This window comes from Coenobita brevimanus, chromosome 108, assembly GCF_032717465.1.
Source record: "Coenobita brevimanus isolate Jiangsu-jjx chromosome 108, ASM3271746v2, whole genome shotgun sequence".
Lineage (NCBI taxonomy): Eukaryota > Metazoa > Arthropoda > Malacostraca > Decapoda > Coenobitidae > Coenobita > Coenobita brevimanus.
The window spans coordinates 9243472-9261889 of NC_137061.1; the positions used below are offsets into that span (position 1 = coordinate 9243472).

The 18418-nt window shown below is 42.4% G+C and overlaps 1 protein-coding gene across 1 annotated transcript in view; it reads left to right on the forward strand.

Annotated features, from left to right (window-relative positions):
- Window positions 1–2732: 2732 nt before the first annotated feature.
- Window positions 2733–18418, forward strand: part of LOC145416963 (uncharacterized) — a gene marked incomplete at its 3' end in the record, with an annotated part of 33393 nt that continues 17707 nt past the window's right edge. Inside the window, exons 1-2 of the mRNA XM_080285810.1 lie at window positions 2733–2876; window positions 3479–3944. Of these exons, the coding sequence (XP_080141936.1) occupies window positions 2733–2876; window positions 3479–3944 (610 nt within the window). The remainder of the gene's footprint in view (window positions 2877–3478; window positions 3945–18418) is intronic.

Below are 18418 nucleotides of genomic sequence, written 5' to 3' on the forward strand. Positions count from 1 at the left end.
CCACACACTTACGATCAGATCTTTGTCGTAAGTGTGATTTCTTTCCCAGGAAGGACAAAGGGGGGGAGCAGAATCTTCCTAAGTCTTGTCCTTCCTCCAAAAAGAAAAGAAAAAAATATTAGTAACAAGGGGGAAATTACAGGAGGGGCGAGGGAAGGAGATTTTTTTTTTTCAATGCATCTTGTGGTTCTTGCAAAAAAAAAAAAAAAAAAATGAAAATGAGTTTCGACAAGGAATAATATGCTCGTGAATCCGGACGCTGGTTATCTGACACAGCCTCCTCTAACCAATAAATAAATATATACATAAATACGTAAATAAATAAATAAAGAAGCAGAAAAGAAAGAGGGGTAGATGAAAAGAGACCCCGTTCTTATTCGTACTTTGTTAGCATCGGGAAGCGTTAATTTTGGCCGTCACTCTCCCGTCGAAGAGATGGGCCTAACACGAACGGATACGGAAGAGCAGATCCGTGTGCTATTCTAGTCATTTTTTTTCCATCTGACGGAACTGGGGTACTCCAATGCTAAATTTTTGTTGCATAAGGACGATGGGTCTTACCTGTGAGGTGGGAATGAATCTCCTTGGTTACTAGTCAAATCAACTCTCCACTCTAACTACACCTGACAGTCATATGAGTTGAAAGTGTTAAGCTTCTTCGGGAGGTCACACACACACACACACACACACACACACACACACACACACACACACACACACACACACACACACACACACACACACAAAATACTCGCACGTGTCAATCATCCTGCAATTTTTAAAGCACTGCAGCAAAAAAAAAAAAAATCCTGCTCTACACTTTTTCTCCCATTTATTTTCTTTGTACAATCTCGCCATTACCCACTTCAGATATATGACTCGGGAAGGTGGCGAAAGTTGACCTCCATCACCTCCATTCACTTTCTTCAGATGGTCTTGAGTGTGTGAGTGTGATCGAGTGTGAGATTGTGTGTGTGTGTGACCGAGTTTGAGATTGTGCGTGTGTGATCCAGTGTGTGATTGTGTGTGTGTGTGTGTGTGTGTGTGTGTGTGTGTGTGTGTGTGTGTGTGTGTGTGTGTGTGTGTGTGAGTGTGCGTGCAAGACGATTTCACCAAGATGAGAGTAATCGCAGTAGTTAAGTGGGTTAATATTTCTGTCAAGTAATCCCTTCCCTTGGTGTGCAGTTTGGTATCATACTTGAAGTAACACTAGACGACTTTGTTCAGCCTTTGGCTCCTTCTTTCTTCGTTTCTTCTTTCTTGGTTCTTACTTCTGTGGTTTCTTCATTGACTCCTTCTTCTTCGATTGTTTCTTCATGTAGTGCTTCTTTTATGGGTCCTTGTGGCCTTTGGTTCTTTCTTCCTTGCATAAAAAAAAAAATGAAAAAAAAAGTCCCTTTTGCTGTACTTGTATTTTTTAATTGGAGAGGGACGCCCTCAAGTGGTGGCACCGATAAAACTGGGTGGCTCCACTTCCCGGTTGTACAAATGTCCTTCGATTCTCTCCGTATCCCCCAAAAGAGGGATGGTGGACTGCAGGAGGATAGTTTCAGCCTGCATTCCACTGGGTTCACATTTCAGATGAACCTGGGGCTACAACAACAACAATAACAACAACAATAACAATAACAGCAACAACAACAACAATTCCTACTACTACTGCTACTACTACTACTACTACTACTACTACTCCTACTCCGCCTAACACTGGACGACTTAAATACCTGAGAGAAACTATAATTTTCCCCGCAATAGACCCATAGATATTAATTTTTCAGCTTTGCACCTTCTGAATTTGTTCATATAAGAGGAACTGAAGGTGTGGAAGGCTTTACAAAATATCTAAACTCACCCCTTTTCCTTTTTTCTTTCATTTTTTTTTTTTTTTCGCTTGCCAGAAATATTATGGAAGTCTACGAAAATCTGCCCCTGAAGAAATTTGAAAGAAAAAGGAGGGCGAAATAAAGATCCGTCCATTTCTAACTGGCTGAACAACTGCATTTCAAAACCTGGAGGTCATAGGCAAAGGGAAAGACAGACAGAAGATAAAGACTAGTTTTATACGTGACTAACTGACAATAATGATAATGTTTTGAATTAGAGATACAGACAGGAAAAAAAAAAAAAGCGAGGGTGTGTTGTTAGACGGGTGCTGTGTGTCCGCCGTAATGGGAGAGAACGAGAGGAGAGCGGTGACGAATGAAGTAAGGACAGTACAGGATGATTAAGATGACAGCGAAGAGATACTGAAGGAAGAGTGAGGGGAGGGAAATTAAGGCGCAAAGCAAATTATTCCACATTGTTAAGAGGTGTATGTGTTGACCCCCCCCCTCACACACACACACACACACACACACACACACACACACACACACAAATAAGGATACTGTACAAAGTCACTAAGTGTGTGGGGTTAATGGAAGCAGGAAGGTCGCTGGTATGGATGCCCTGCTTTATAATCTCTCTCACACCAGACGATTTTATTCAGCAGAGCAGAATCCTACCTCTTTCCCAGAACACAGGGGCTTATGTATTTTACTCAGCATAGCGCAAGGCAATAATTTATACAGATGAAGGTATTCCCAGCTGTTTCAATACATCTATCTTTAATATCAGACGATTTAATGCATGAGAGAAGACATCCCAGCCATTTTGCTACTACGGATGCACAGCTTTTTTATATTGCCGAACTCCAGACGATTTCAAGGTGAGAAAAATCCCTCCCGCGGCAGATGATGTCAGCGTGGTGTGTGGTGGTAGGCGTGGTGACAGTGTTGGCAGCGGTGGTGGTGGCAGACCCAACCTACGGCTACCGACCCGCACCATGCTACCCACGGACACACTACGTCACTATGTACAGAACCAAGTACCAGGAGGTGAGTCGCATTAAATATTTCTATAGTCCGTTTGTTTTCACTTGGCGAAACTGGGCAACTCTCACAACTAATACGAAGTCGTGGGTGCATGAAATTTAACGAGTCTAAGTTAGGAGGTAAGAGTCTCCTTGGTTATGAGTCAAATCAACCCTCCAGTCTGACTACACTTGGCCACCAGCTGAAAGGGCTTAGGGATCTTTACCAAGTTAGAGTAAACGCACTGTAGTCCAGAAAAAAATATGAGAATTAACCTAGAAAATAACACTATATTAATTTTACCTTTCTAAAATCATCACCTGTAATCTGTACCTTTCACCTGCAATCTGTACCTATCGCCTGTAATCTGTACCGTTCACCTGTAATCTGCACCCTGTACCTTTCACCTGTAATCTGCACCCTGTACCTTTCACCTGTAATCTGTACCTTTCACCTGTAATCTGCACCCTGTACCTTTCACCTGTAATCTGTACCGTTCACCTTTCACCTGTAATCTGTACCTTTCGCCTGCAATCTGTACCTTTCACCTGTAATCTGTACCTTTCACCTGTAATCTGTACCTTTCTAAAATCCTCACCTGTAATCTGTTCTCTCTCTCCACACAGGTACCGGTGTACAATACGGTGTACAAGGAGCGTTACATCCCCACCACCATCTACCAACCCGTGTACAAAACCGTATATCACACCCAGTACCAGACCGAATATGTGCCCAAGTACATCACCCAGACCCAGTACAAGACCCAAGTCCAATACCAAACCCAGTACCAGACCCAGTACAAGACCCAGTACGTGCCGGAGTACGTGACCAAAACAGAGTACGTGCCCAAGTACGTGACTCAGACCCACTACCAGACCGTGTACAAGACCCAGGTGGCTTATGAAACGGTGTACAAGACCCAGTACGAGCCCCAGTACATCACCAAGACCGTGCCCCAGTACCACACCCAGTACGAGACGGAGTACGTGCCCAAGTACTATACGGTCACTCACACTCAGCAGAGTTATAAAACAGTCTGCCCTAAACCTGACTACGGCTATGGAGCTAAGCCTGGCTATGGATACGACTATGGCTACTAAACATCATGTCTATCCATCTATCTATCTATCTATCTATCTATTTATCTATGTCAGTATTAAGACGATTTCAATAACACACCAGAGAATGACGGGGAGTAATATGCAAAATAAATCGCTAAGGAGGAGGTGCAATGAAAGCTTTTATGCCTAGAATACGACTCTATGCCTGTTGGTTCCAGATGATTTTTATTGGGTGATTGAGTGATTTGACTGAGTGATTGAGTGATTTGACTGAGTGAGTGGTTTGATTGAGTGATTGCGTGATTTTATGGATTCAGTTATTGAGCATGGGTGATTTATTGAGCATATGGGTGATTCTTGTGTATTGAAAGGATTACTGAAGTTTCAATGTACCTCCCCCAGCTCAAAATCTCTCTCTTAAACTGAGTAGCATAGTCTGACGGTAGCCAAATGATACAAAACAGGCGTCATCGTAGTGAAAGGCTCAAAAACTGGGTGTACGAAGGTGTAGACAAGCTTTGAAATTTTGAGGGTCGTTCTTGAAACCCAGGACTAGAGTGAGGTGTATTGGTTTCTTTAGTTTTCTTGTTGGAGAGGGACGTCTTCATGTGGTGGCTCCGATATGACCAGGCGGCTCCACTGCTGGGTTATACAGACGTTCCTCAGCTCGCTGTCCCCCGAAAGGATGGTGGACTGTATGAGAAGGGCAGCTCTAGGCCTGCAGTCCACTGGGTTCGCACCCATATAAGCCTGAGACCTCAACAGCAACACTATAACGTTACGCACCATGTTAGCACGAGTACAGTGGTTGGAATAAAATGTTTTGCATATGGCTGTTGTCTTTGTCCTTAGAAACAAAAAAGTCATTTTTTTCTCAGATATTTTGTGACTAAAGGAGGAGAAGTTTCTAAGGATAGCCTAAATACTAAGTCGTGGTTGCAAAAAAATAAATAGGATTTTAGTTAGCGGTAGAAATGAGTCTCCTTGGATACACGTCAAATTAGCCCTCCAGTCTGACTACATTTGGCCATCAACTGAACTGGAAGGGGTTAGGGATCTTTGTCAGGTTAGTGCAAATGTACTATAGTGAGATCATGTCAAACTATACGGAAAGAGAGAGGCTTAGATTCACGCCTCTTGACTACACATGGATTTTCAAGGTAGATCAACTTTCCTGAGTCTCAGTCTTCCTCAACTTCCTTCGCTAAAATGATTTAGGGATCTTTGCCGCGGTAGAACAAACACGCTGTAGTCAGATCAACCCTCCAATATTACTACAATCATCAACTGATCTGAGAGGGGTTAGGGATCTTCGCCAGGTCACAACAAACACGTTACAGTCTAATCAAGCTTCCAGTCTGCCTATGCCTGGCCATCCAGTGATCTGAATGGGATGAGGAGTCTTCGTCTCGTAAAAACAAACGCCTTTTAGTCAGGTCCAACTTCCACTCTGACTACAGGCTTTTCATCAACAGTACTTAATACAGTTACAGATCTTTGTCAAGTTAAAATAAGCGCACAAGAGTCACATAAATCATCTTACCTGACTACACCTGGCCATCAACTGAGCTAAAAATGGTTAGGGATCTTTGTCAAACGAATGCACTATAGAAGGAAATATCATCAAAGAGTAGTATGTGGGAATCCATGTTGTCTAGGGTTGTGGGATTATGTGAGGAAATGTAGCTGTTGTGATTTTAACCTATATGGAAGTGGTGTGAGTGAAACTATCTTTGAAAATTGAATGAAAGGCATTACTAGCGTATTACTGAAAGCGTTAACGTAATAAGAGAAAGTTTGGCCATGTGAGGAGGATGGAGAGAGACTGACTAGAAGAGTGTATGTGAATGAGGTGGAAGGGGAGAGGGGGAGGGAGAGACGGTGGATGAGATTGAGGGATGGAGTGGAAAGGTATATGAGACAGGGGTGTGTAAGTTAGTGGGCAACCAAATGGCAGAAGACAAGGTGACATGGAGGTGATATGTTTGTGGTCACCCCTTAAGGGATTAATGCGTCTGGCTATAGATAAGTAGATACATAGATAGATAAACAGATAGATAGATAGATAGACTGCCAGCAAGTTATTGACCACAAGATGATGAACAACCACTCCCAATCTGAATAAAATTGCATAACAACAAGAAGAACAAAATAGCTGAACTTCCTCATCTCAGGATAGTTACACCCCAGACCTGCCTACAGTACCGTACCACCAAACAAATTATAAGTGAGATATCTCTAGCTTCCTGCAAAAATGGGCTGTGAGGATTAGTGCCCAAGTAGTGACGTGTGAAGACTGTTAGGGAGCCCTCTGCTGGTGTGTGTGTGTGTGAGAGAGAGAGAGAAAGAGAGGGAGAGGGGGGGGGTATTGGTTAGCGCACCCAATCCTCATTTGAAAGAACCCAGATAAGACTCTGTTATAAAGTTTGCTTCCCCCCTGTCCCCGTTCCATCACCTGTAGTATTGGGGACCTGGACAGAACATCGATGGTTGCCAGACATATGCCTTAGTGACCCTCATGTGGTCGATAGGTAGCAGTACAGCATTCCTTCTCTTTTTCTTCCTCCATCTCTTTCCTCTACTTTTCTTTTTTCCTCCTCCTCCTCCATCTCTTCACCCTCATCCTTATCCACATCCTCTCCCACCTCCTTGCTCCCCCCCCTCTCTCTCACACACACACACACACACACACACACACACACACACACACACACACACACACGTTCAGCCTGGCTACGTGTAAGTGCAGCGATGCTTGGATTCTTAGTTTTGAGAAGGTGAAAAGAGAAATCGTTTTACCCCACTTGCTAAAACAATTTGATGACCTGTGCAATTCTAAGATCACATTCTCATGTGTTTAGAAGGCTCTCAGCACCTCCTACATAGCGATTTATTTTTCTTGTTACAACTTCAAGGTTCGGTGTTGGAGGGGGACGCCTTCACGTGGTGGAACTGATATTTCCAGGCGGCTCAAGTGCCCTAATTTCCCTCCCTCATCTCCCTCCTTTATTTCCCTCCTTCATCGCCCTCCCTCAACTCCCTCCCTCATTTCCCTCCTTCAACTCTCTCCCTATCTCCCTCCTTCATTTCCCTCCTTCATTTTCCTCCCTCATTTCCCTCCTTCATTCCCTCCCTCATTTCCCTCCCTCATCTCCCTCCTCATTCTCCAAAAGAGTATGGTCTGCAGGGCACGTTGAGGAAGCTCCCTAACATCTTTTCCTAAGCAATTTATTTTGCTTTTTCAAGTCCAACTGTTACAGATTTTTTATGAATGGTGGACGGCTGTAATGTGGTGTATGAATTTGTTTTATCATTCATATGTGTTTCCTTCTTCTGTTCTGTTATTGCAAAAAAATCCACTTTTCTGTCCTCTACTGTGTTACAGAAATCCTCCTGATGTCGCCATTTTTGCATAGGTAATGTACAAGAGGTTATTAACCATCCATATCCAAGAATAAATCGCCAAGGAAGTGGTGTTTAGGAAGTTGCTTCAACCAGCGAGAATACGGGATCATGGGCCGTACTTATAAAAACCTACATCATAGTTAGGTGAAGGTCAGAAATGTGAGACTTAAGGAGCAGCTCATCATAACAAAGTCGAGACTTGTTAGGTCAAAAAATCACAAGCTGCTGAGATAGCGGTTTGCTATATGTAGCACTTGGGAGTTGCAAATTAAAGAAAAATACACAAAAACAATAAAGCAGAGAAAACACGTAACAAAAAATGTAAAAATTACTATAATATTTTTCTTAAAAGCTTTCAGCGAAAAATTCACTGAACAATGTCAAGTTTTAGGAATTATTTATTTACCACTTTGTTTTACTGTGGACGAGGACATGTTGCCTCACCACACCATACTGTAAACAAACACCACCACCGCCACCAGCAGCATGGAGAACTCCAACAGAACGATAGAGAAACTCACAAGTGGCCGTCACCATTACAAAGTTGCATTTTTCCAGTTGCAAGGTAAGCTAGGTAACGCAACACGAAAATAACTTTCGTTTCTGGCGTGAGAGCCTTGTTTCTCGCCGTTGGTCTTGTCAGGGTCTCCCGCACCAAATCTGTCACAAGAATTAAGCCTGCACGGTCCAAGTGGTATCTCTTTACCAGTTCTGCATCACTTAGCTCATTAAGCACATCTTTCCTGTCACGAAAACGTCTTGGTTGACTTGCGAATTTGTTGTTGTGGTGCGGCTGCCATGTTTACCTTTGTGATAGTCATTAACCGCGTCCGAAGCGCTGTACCAACTCGGGAGGTGTCTAATTTAGCTATGACTCAGGTTAGGTCGAGCATGAGGAACTGTGACTCGCTCCTGTGTATTTAGGGCAGACTTTCGCCTTATGACGCGGTCTTAGTGATTTATAAGTACAGAAGAGCACATTAAGCCTGCAATCCACCGGGTTCACATTTGAGTTGAACCTAGGGCCGTAACACCAGCAACTTAGCCATTTATCCCGGGGCGCATCCTATAAATTTCGCATTCTAGTTCTTGAGTGTTGCGGGGACGGCTCAGGCTGCTGGTGTGGGGTGCGCGGATATTTTGGCAGCTTCCTGGAATTTCTAGACGGGTTATAGGAAGTAAGAAAGATGATGTAGGGAAGACACGGACGGCTCAGTCTGCTGGTGTGGGAAGAGAGGATATTTTGGCAGGTTCGTGGAATTTCTAGACGGGTTATGATATAGAAAATTGTTGTAGGAAAACTATACTCATTTCACCTTAACTTGATCCAGATTTTCATCCTTTTACAGCTTATTTCACGTAGCTCAGTGGCAGAATGAGACAATCCTACGGCTGTCCATTCGTTTCCGTGGCTCTTCTTCGTGACTAGTATCATATTCTAGTGTTAATCTATTGCCTAACCTCAGCATTCAAAATAGAGATGGTAATTTTAGGCCGAGTTCCATTACACATAAATGCAAAGTAATATTAAACAATCCGTCCCAGCAACACGCAAGACATGGAATGTGTAATATATGGACCAGCCTGTATTTTGCATATTACATTTAACAATAATAATAATAATAATAATAATATTATTATTATTATTATTATTATATTATTATTATTATTATTATTATCCCGTTCGGCCAATCATAACTTCTATTATTTTTTAAAACTGTCATGAACATTGTCATCCAGTGGCATTAAAAGAAAAAAAAGTCAAGAGAGAGAGAGAGAGAGAGAGAGATTGGACACGTTACGCACCTATGATTCCGGGCTGTTTCCTGATACCAAATAACATCCTCGTACTGAAGGGGTTAATATACACATAATAATAATAATAATAATAATAATAATAATAAAATGGTCTTATAAAGTGTTGTGTTCCAATTTCAGCCTTCTAGTTATATTTTTACTGATTTTACAAGCAAGCGATCAGACATAAATCATCAAACGGAGGGGAAATTGATCATGAGTTGTGTGCGTGTGTTGATGCGCGGTGGAGAGAGAGAGAGAGAGAGAGAGAGAGAGAGAGAGAGAGAGAGAGAGAGAGACTTTAAAACTGTACTGTATTTGTAGGGGAAAAAAAAAAGTATATTAATCAAACTAAAGTCCTTTTACCTTAATTTAGCCCAGATTTTCGTCCTTGTGTAGCTTTCCTAATTCAGTGCTAGCCAGACAGTATTATAGCTCTATCCTTGCCATAGCACTTCTTCGTGACTAAATCTATCCTGCTAGTGTTAATCTACCTCTTCAACACAGCATTCAAGATGGCTGGACGGCAATTTTAGGCCAAGTTAGAGTAAAAAGAGTATTGGTTCCCGAGATTCAGTGCATACGTGAGAGAAGAATCGAATCATCACAGAAATTACTTGATTTTCCTTTGTTCACTTAACTTGGCGTAAAATTCTCATCTCTTCATTTTTTCCGTCCAGCTATAGCAATAGGTTAACATTAGAATATTGTGCTAGTCACGAAGAACTGCTATGGAGACGATACTGAGCCGTAGTATCGTCTTTTTCCGCCGCTGAGCTCTGAGACGTAAGCTGCAAAAGGGGTGAAAGTCTTCGCCCGTTTAAACCAAGGAAGTGTAGTGACAATGTGCAGTAATTGTAGTTACGAGATGTGTGTGTGTGTGTGTGTGTGTGTGTGTGTGTAACTTTTTCGGGGTAAGGGTATACCTTTTTTTTTTTTTTTTTTTTTTTGAGAGGGAGTGTCAAGACAATGTTTTTCTTTACAGCAATATGCATGGTCGTATTTAACTCTTAGTTAGGGATGCGAGTGTATGTGTGTGTGTGTGTGTGTGTGTGTGTGTGTGTGTGTGTGTGTGTGTGTGTAACTTTTTCAGGGTTAGGGATGTGCATTTTTTTTTTTTAAAGGGACGAGTGTCATAATGTTTTCCTTTACTATAGTTTGCATGATCGTATTTAACACCTAGTCAGGGATGCGACTGCGTGTGCGTGCGTGCGTGTGTGTGTGTGTGTGTGTGTGTGTGTGTGTGTGTGTGTGTGTGTTGGCCAAGGGAGAACATCATTTTTTTTTCCTAGTACAATATACATGTCCATATTTAACTTTAGGGCGTGTGCAAGGCAGCCCAAACCTGCTTTAAATACTGAAAAACACCCACTCATGCCAGTGGGGTCGTGGTGAAGGAGGCCAGTCAGTCTCTTCAATGTCAGGGCGTTTTATTTTTTACACTCGTGCGCACAGAAGGCATGAGAGAGGGTTATGTTTTACTCAGCGCGCGCGCGCGCGTGTGTGTGTGTGTGTGTGTGTGTGTGTGTGTGTGTGTGTGTTTTGTATGTGTTCAAACAGTGTGTGTCTGTGTGAAAGTTTTGATTTCACGTGCCAACCTAAGTGGAGGGGTTGAGGATCAAGCAAGAGGTAGACCTATGGCTTCTGAAAACAGGTCAGCAGGTTAAGATCACATGGAGAGGTCATTTTTTTTTTTTTTTGACCAAACTTTGTGCAAGGGTTCGGGACAAAGGAAGGATAAAGAGGGTCGTTTTTTATTAGAGCCAAAGATCAAGGTCACATGAAAAGGTCAAAGGTCAGGATTACGGAGCAAGGTCAACTCGTACAGTTTCCATCTGACTTGGACTAGAAATAGCGGAAGTGTTAAGGGTCAGGCAAAAGTAAAGTCATTCGATATTAACAGGATGAAAGTAAAGATCAGAGTAAAGTCATAAAAGTGTGTCCCGGGTGTTACGCTCCCTGAATGCTCCTTCTTCTTGTTCTGTGTATCTAGTGTATGTTCTATTTACATGCTTCGAAATCTTAATAAGTTTAATGTGTTATTCGCTATAGGCCATTCACTTTAACTTGGCCCAAAATTTCACCCTTTCGCAGCTTAATTCGCGAAGTTCATTGGTAGAAAAAGGCAGTACTGTGACTCTGCATACTTTCTCTAGCACTTCTTTCTGACTAGCATCACATTCTAGTGTTCATCTGTTATAACTCAGCATTCAAGATGGAGGGATGGCAATTTTAGGGCAAGGTAAAGTGAACAGGACATAGTTCGATGTGCTGAAGACTCCATGTAGTCTTATTTGTGTGGAATATGGTTCGTATGTATGGGGCACTCACCACATACGGCTCTTCTATGCAGGGTAGAATCAAAGGGTTTCATCTCATCAGCTCTCCTTTCACTGACTCCCTTTAACCTCTCCCTCTTCGCTGCAGTGTTGCATATATGTCTCTCTACTGACGCTGTTGTTCTGATAGCTGCTCCTCTGAATTTTTTGCATGAATTCCTACTCCATTACGGAGGGCACGCAACACTTCTGCCTACACATCCTCTCCCGTTTTCTGTCCAGCTTTTTAATGCAAGAGTCAGTCGTCATCCTCACTCCTTCGTGCATAAACTGGTCAGCTCTGGGATGGTCTACCTCAGTCTGCCATTCCCACTGCCTATGACCTCCATAATGTGTCAGCGTATCGGAAACTGAAGGACTGTTGAATTTGGCCCTCTTTTCTTCCTGTTTTATTTAGTACAAGCATCCCCTACTCTAAGCCTTGGGTTCTTCCTTCGTTAAAGAAATGAATCTGCAGTATATACTGTAGTTTGTTTATTTTAATTTGGATGGGATTTTCGTCCTTTTCCAACAAATTTCCCGGAGCGCAATGCTAGAAAAAAATATATATACATTATATATCACGGCTCTCTATCCTTTTTATAAAACTCCTTGGTTACTATCACAGTATTATCGTGTTAAATTAGTGACACAGCTTCAGCATTCAAGGCAGCCAGGTGCCAATTTTACGCCTAGTTGAAGTGAACAGAGTATATTTTAAGATGATACCATTTTAACTTCTTCCAGTAAAAAAAGCACCAAAAAAAATCGTGAATCGTTAACTGTCTGCCTATCTATCTGTCTACCTGTCTGTCTATCTATCTGTCTGTCTGTGTGTCTACCTGTCTATGTATTTATCTGTCTGTGTGTCCATATGTCTACCTATCTATCTATCTGTCTGTCTGTTTATCTGTCTGTCTCCAAGAGGTAGCCACAAGCGAACCGCCTACATGTCACCCCATCCTCTACCGCCTGACTGCCTTTTCGCCTACTCCCATCCACACTCATTCACATACTTTTTTACCTCATCCCTCCATCTCATTCTCCGTCTTCCCCTCCTCTCCCTCCCCCCCATCCATCTCACTCACATACACTTTCCTAGTCAGTCTCTCATTCTCCATCCACTCCACATGGGCAAACCATCTCAGAGAATTAATTGGTTTATTGAGTGCTCTAATTTCCCCAGACCTTGTTCTTATTTTCCTGCATGACTTCTTGTGTAAACTTTATTGTGTGTGTGTGTGTGTGTGTGTGTGTGTGTGTGTGTGTGTGTGTGTGTGTGTGAGCCATTTTTTTTCCCAGTCACACACGTCGCTCATAAAAGTAACATTTTTGGTAAAGCAGCAAATAAGTAATAAAGGTCTGTATATGCAATGGTGGGTTCCTTAATTAGCCCCTTCACTCCGATGACGCAATTCTTATCCTGTGTTTACTACCTCCAGACGATTTTACTCAGCCAAAAACACCCCAAGTAAAGACGATTTTGAGCCCATGACGTACTGTGTTTTTGTTTCATCCAGACGATTAGTATTAGTAGTAGTAGTAGTGGTGGTGGTAGTAGTGGTAGTAATAGTAGTGGTGGTGGTGGTTGTGGTAGTAGTATTGATAATAGTAGTAGTAGTAGTACGAGTAATTGTGGTAGTAGTAGTACCGGTAGTAGTAGTAGTAATAGTGTTAGTGGTCATGGTATGGCTGGTTATAGTAGTAGTAGTAGTTGCAACCCCAGTCTCTTCCGAAACGTGAACCCAGTGGACTACAGGCTGAATCTGTCCTTTTGCAGTCTACTATCCTCCCTTTGGGGGATGGGGAAGTGGTTGAGGGGCGTTTGTATTATCAGAGAGAGAGAGAGAGAGAGAGAGAGAGAGAAAGAGAGAAGAAAACGGTAAGATCTATGTGAGCAAGGGGTAACTTTTCCATGAGTCAAATGCACACCTCATGACTGTAAACATGGATCTTATTGTTTCACGAGAGGCGTTTGGTGCTCAAGGACACTTTCCAGAATTACTTCCCCGTGTTGCAAGTGTCGGCAAGTGACGCTCTGATGGTCTGGAGAGTGGCAGGCTTGATCTCTTTATTGCATGACCACGTAGATTGCTTTACTCGTGGTGACTACTGACGATTTTCTTCTGTTTACATGTGATTATTTTTGAAGATGCAGGGGTTGTGGTTATTATTATTATTATTATTATTATTATTATTATTATTGTCGTCGTTGTTGATTTTGTTGCTGCCTATGTTGGTGTTGTCGTCTTTGTTGTTTATTTATTGTTGTTCTTTGCTTATTTAGAAGTGTTTCAGGTGGACTGCAGGATGAAGTTATAGACTGGATATTGCCTACACTAATCCCCTCAACACTGTGACGTCTTTCATTATTTATTTTGTTATTCTTTCTTGATGGAGAGGTTAGCCTTTCATTCACAGGATTTGACTGGTGGTATGTGGTGGCGACTATCATCCACTCACTTGATGTAATGCTGTCTACTTCTTCCTTTCCCTTTCTCATTCTGTCTCAGCTCTCCTTTCTTTCTACTCCTCCTGTTCTTTTCAGTCACTTTTTATTACGCTGCTTTCCACTTCAGGTGGCTCTACACTGAGTGACAGGTCTAATTGTTTTTCGTAACTCAGGACACTATTTACAGCGCTGGGTGGTAACCATATAATCATCACAGGACAACCCTGTAGAGGCGGTTGCTTGCCTGCGATTGATGGGTCTACTTGGTCAGACAGACAGACAACAATAGGATTTTATAAAGCTAAAGAGAGACAACCGGAACTGGAAATGTTAGCTGATTTCATGACCCCTTCAGGACGAGAGATCTTTCCTAAACTGAATAAAATTGTCAGGAATCAGCAAAAACAAGCCAATATATAACAAACTTTGCGTCATCGAGGTGAAAGGACCTAATGGACGAATTGGTGGGGCTGTTACTGACAAAAATTGATGGTGTCGTGGGGTCCAGATTCCACACATCCAAACTCGAAAGCGTTTTGATTGGGCAACGAGGCAGTGTGTGTGTGTGTGTGTGTGTGTGTGTGTGTGTGTGTGTGTGTGTGTGTGTGTGTGTGTGTGTGTGTGTGTGTGTGTGTGTGTGTGTGTGTGTGTGTGTGTGTGTGTGTGTGTGTGTGTGTGTGATAAAGCAATTTCTACACCTGGAAGAGTTTTGATTTGGCAACGAGGCAGCCTGTGTGTGTGTGTGTGTGTGTGTGTGTGTGTGTGTGTGTAATAAAGTAGTTTCATGATCTACTACATCTTTTTACTCTTGCAACAGTTCCTTTCACTTGAGCCATACTATTTCGTGATGGCTGCCAGAAAATTGATATATATTATTCAAACACTGCAAGGTTTAATAAAGATAGGTTTTCACCCTGTCACTGCATCGAAGAAGTTCCCAAACACTTCTTCCTCAGCGATTTATTTTTGGATATGGCTGATTTATATTTTTTTGTTATTTATGCAGAATATGGCGATGTTTGAAGGATTCATGTAACACAGAATAGGACAGCGAGGCGTAACAAGCAAAATAAATCGCTTAGTAAAAGGTGTTAGGGAGCTTTCTCATCTTTATCATGTCTATACTCTGTTCATTTTAAGTAGACGTAAAATTGCCTTCTGTCCATCTCGAGTGCTGAGCTGCAACAAGACAGTGAAATATGGTGCTAGTCACGAAGAAGTGCTGTGGGAAGGAGGTAGAGCCGTTGCATTTTCTTTTTCCGCCACTGAACTGTCATCTTGTTTTTGTTTTTTCTTGGAGGGAACAATTTTGCGCCCTCCTGGCCTTTGGTTCCTTCTTTCTTGCTTAAAAAAAGGACATGTCTATACCTTCACGTATTTCATCCCCTGATTACGTATTGCTTTTCTCTTATTACGTATTGCTTTCATCTTATTTATTTCCCATTTGTAGATCATTATATTCAGATTTTGAGAACTTCTTGGTATCTTCCTGGTGTGCTTTTTCTTTCCTTATTTTGGCTCGGCATTTCCTTGTTTTGCATCTCATTTCACGAAGCGTAATGTTAGGGTCTGCGTTCTGTCCGTAGCACTTCTTGATGACTGGCAATATAGTGTAGTGTTAATCTACGTTTACGACTCAGCATTTCAGAGAGAGAGAGAGAGACAGAGAGAGACAGAGAGAGAGAATTACATTTTTAGGCCAAACTAATTAAAAAAAAGAGCATAGTAACGGTGAAAGCCACGTCTAACCCCTTCTACTCGAAAAAGAAAATAATCAACTGTACACAGAATTCAATGGCTTCTTCATAGCAAGAATAAAACCAAATATATCAGAGTAAAGGGTAAAAAGCTCCTTAATTCTGCCATTCCATAAAAAGACGAAATTACCAAGTCGCATATACAGTAGTTATGGATGATGTGTATTGCAATGTTTTACTGAATATATCACTAACTAGGGAAACGAAAGAGTGTCTTTAACAGTGACGAAAATGGGTGTTAAATGGGTGGATGGAAATGTCTTGTTTTGGCTTTAGCAATTTAGCGATTTCTATCTGTTTAACTATTGCCAGACGCCTTAATCCCATACGGGGTGGCCACAAACAAATCGCCTCCACGTCGCCCTGTCCCCGGTCATTTCACTGCCCTGCTCCCAACTCACACACACCCTCTCTCTTATACCTCTCCACTCCATCCCCCCCATCTCATCCTTGGCCTCCTCCTCCCTCTCTCGCCCTCCACCTCACTCACATACACTCTCCTCGTCAGTCTCCCACTCTCCATCCTCTCCATAAGGCCAAACCACCTCAATTTGTTTCTCCTAACGCTTTCCTCAACCAGTGATTATGTCAAGCAAACGCGTCTTCTACCCTCCCTTCCATGAAAAAAAAAAAGTAGGATTCGATTTTTGAGAACACTCTTAAGTCAAAATCAAATGTTTAGAGTTCAAAAAGTTCTAAATTTCAAAGGTTCAAAGTCGTGTCAGGTCAGAGTCAAATATTCGTCCCTTAGACCACCTGGGCACGAAAGGCTCTCTCTAAATGCCCCTTTAGGTTCTTAGATTAAAGTGACTCCATCCTTGGCTCCCCCTCAACCCGTCCACCAAGTCTGGACCCAAATTGTTCGAATTGACCCACAAACAAAAACAAAATAAACAAGAACCAAAACAGCAATAAAAACATGACTTAGAATACCACCACACATTACGGAGAGAGAGAAAGAGAGAAACCTGACCCCGCTTCCAGTGAGGCGACCACCATGACCACCATAGTCATTAGTCTCCTTGCTATTTTTTTTTGCTGGGATTTCCACTTTTTTCTTGCCGTGTGTGTGTGTGTGTGTGTGTGTGTGTGTGTGTGTGTGTGTGTGTGTGTGTGTGTGTGTGTGCCACTTTCTGAGATGGGTGACACTTTCCTTATGCCGAGTCATCCTACGTCTTTGCTGTTGTTCTTTTTCTCATCATCATCATCATTATACTCATCATCATCATCATCATTATACTCATCATCATCATCATCATCATCATCAACTCCTGTGTGAATGACGTCCTTCCTCACTTGATAAATTCGTCACACAGTATCAGGAGTAAAATAAAAGTAGGATGAGTCTCCTTGGTTACTAGGGATAAATCAGTGCTTCAGTCTGACTACACGTGGCCATCAACTGAGCTGAAAGGGGTTAGGGATGTTTGTCAGGTTAGAATAAATGTACTACGGTGGACGAGTGGACAAGTGAGTGGACGAGTGAGTGGACGAGTGGGTGGACGAGTGAGTGGATGATTTAGTGGACGAGTGAGTGGAAGAATGATCCTAGACGAGTGACGAAGTAGTAGAATCAGTGGACGAGTGAGTGGACGATTCTCTTATGACTGGACGAAAGACAGTGGAAAGGAGTCAAGGTGATATTATAGTGCTGGTAAATGAATGGGCAGCGGGCAGGTAAGTGCGCGTCCTCAGGTGTGCTGGAACACGTGCTGCTAAAATGTAAACAACACAATTACGAACAAGTTTCAGAAATACAAGGAAAATGGCAGCATATGATGAAGTCTCAGCTGCCTCGTACGGACACACTTATCACCTCTATTGTAAGTGAGTTCAAAGCTGCACTGAAACATGTGTGCATATGTGTGTCCAAATTCTGGTGCATGCATGGATCCAGACGTGTTGTCAGCTGTATTGGCAACACGTATTCGAGGACACGTGTGGACGCGCATTAGATAAACAGGTAAAGCGATACATACACACACAAGCACATACATACATACATAGAGTACTTACATGCATACATACATACAAACTGATAAAAAAGAACTCATAAAGAAACTTGTCAAACAAAAACTCCCAAAAAGCACCGGAAATAACCTAAAACACACACACACACACACACACACACACACACACACACACACACACACACACACACACACACACACACACACACACAAACCTGTTCACTTACTTTCCCATCTCAGCAGCGTGGGAGTCGGACATCAAGGGCTGTATTCTCGGTGGTACAGAAAGTTCCGTGGCACCTTTTCCCTGGCGATTTATTTTACGTATCACACTTTTGTTTATCATCATGCAGTACCTTCACTGATGAAAATTACGTCCATTCTAAAAGCATGTATATAAAACACAGGAAGAAACAGTCAGGAAGTGCAACACCCGCTAAATGCTCGTCCACACAATACCCGGGCAGCTGTGTGTTTATAGTATGATAATGGAAAACAGAAACTAATCGTGTAGACGCGGTGCACTGACGCCCCTTGCCCACCTCTGATCTGCTGTTTACTGTCTGATTCGTTTCCATGTTTCGAGAATGATGAAGTGCTCGAACGCAGAAGGTGTTTACTTATCGCCCGGAAAGCTCTCAATACTGAACCTTTGACTCTGCCCTGTGCTTCTGACCTCTGACTCAACGCTCTTAATATTGAGTCAGATCATCCGTAACTTTCCCTAAATCCGTCCGCCAAGTGTGGTCCAAATCGAACCCAATATATTTGTGTTCTGTAGATGATCCATTGCGACAGGTGGAAAG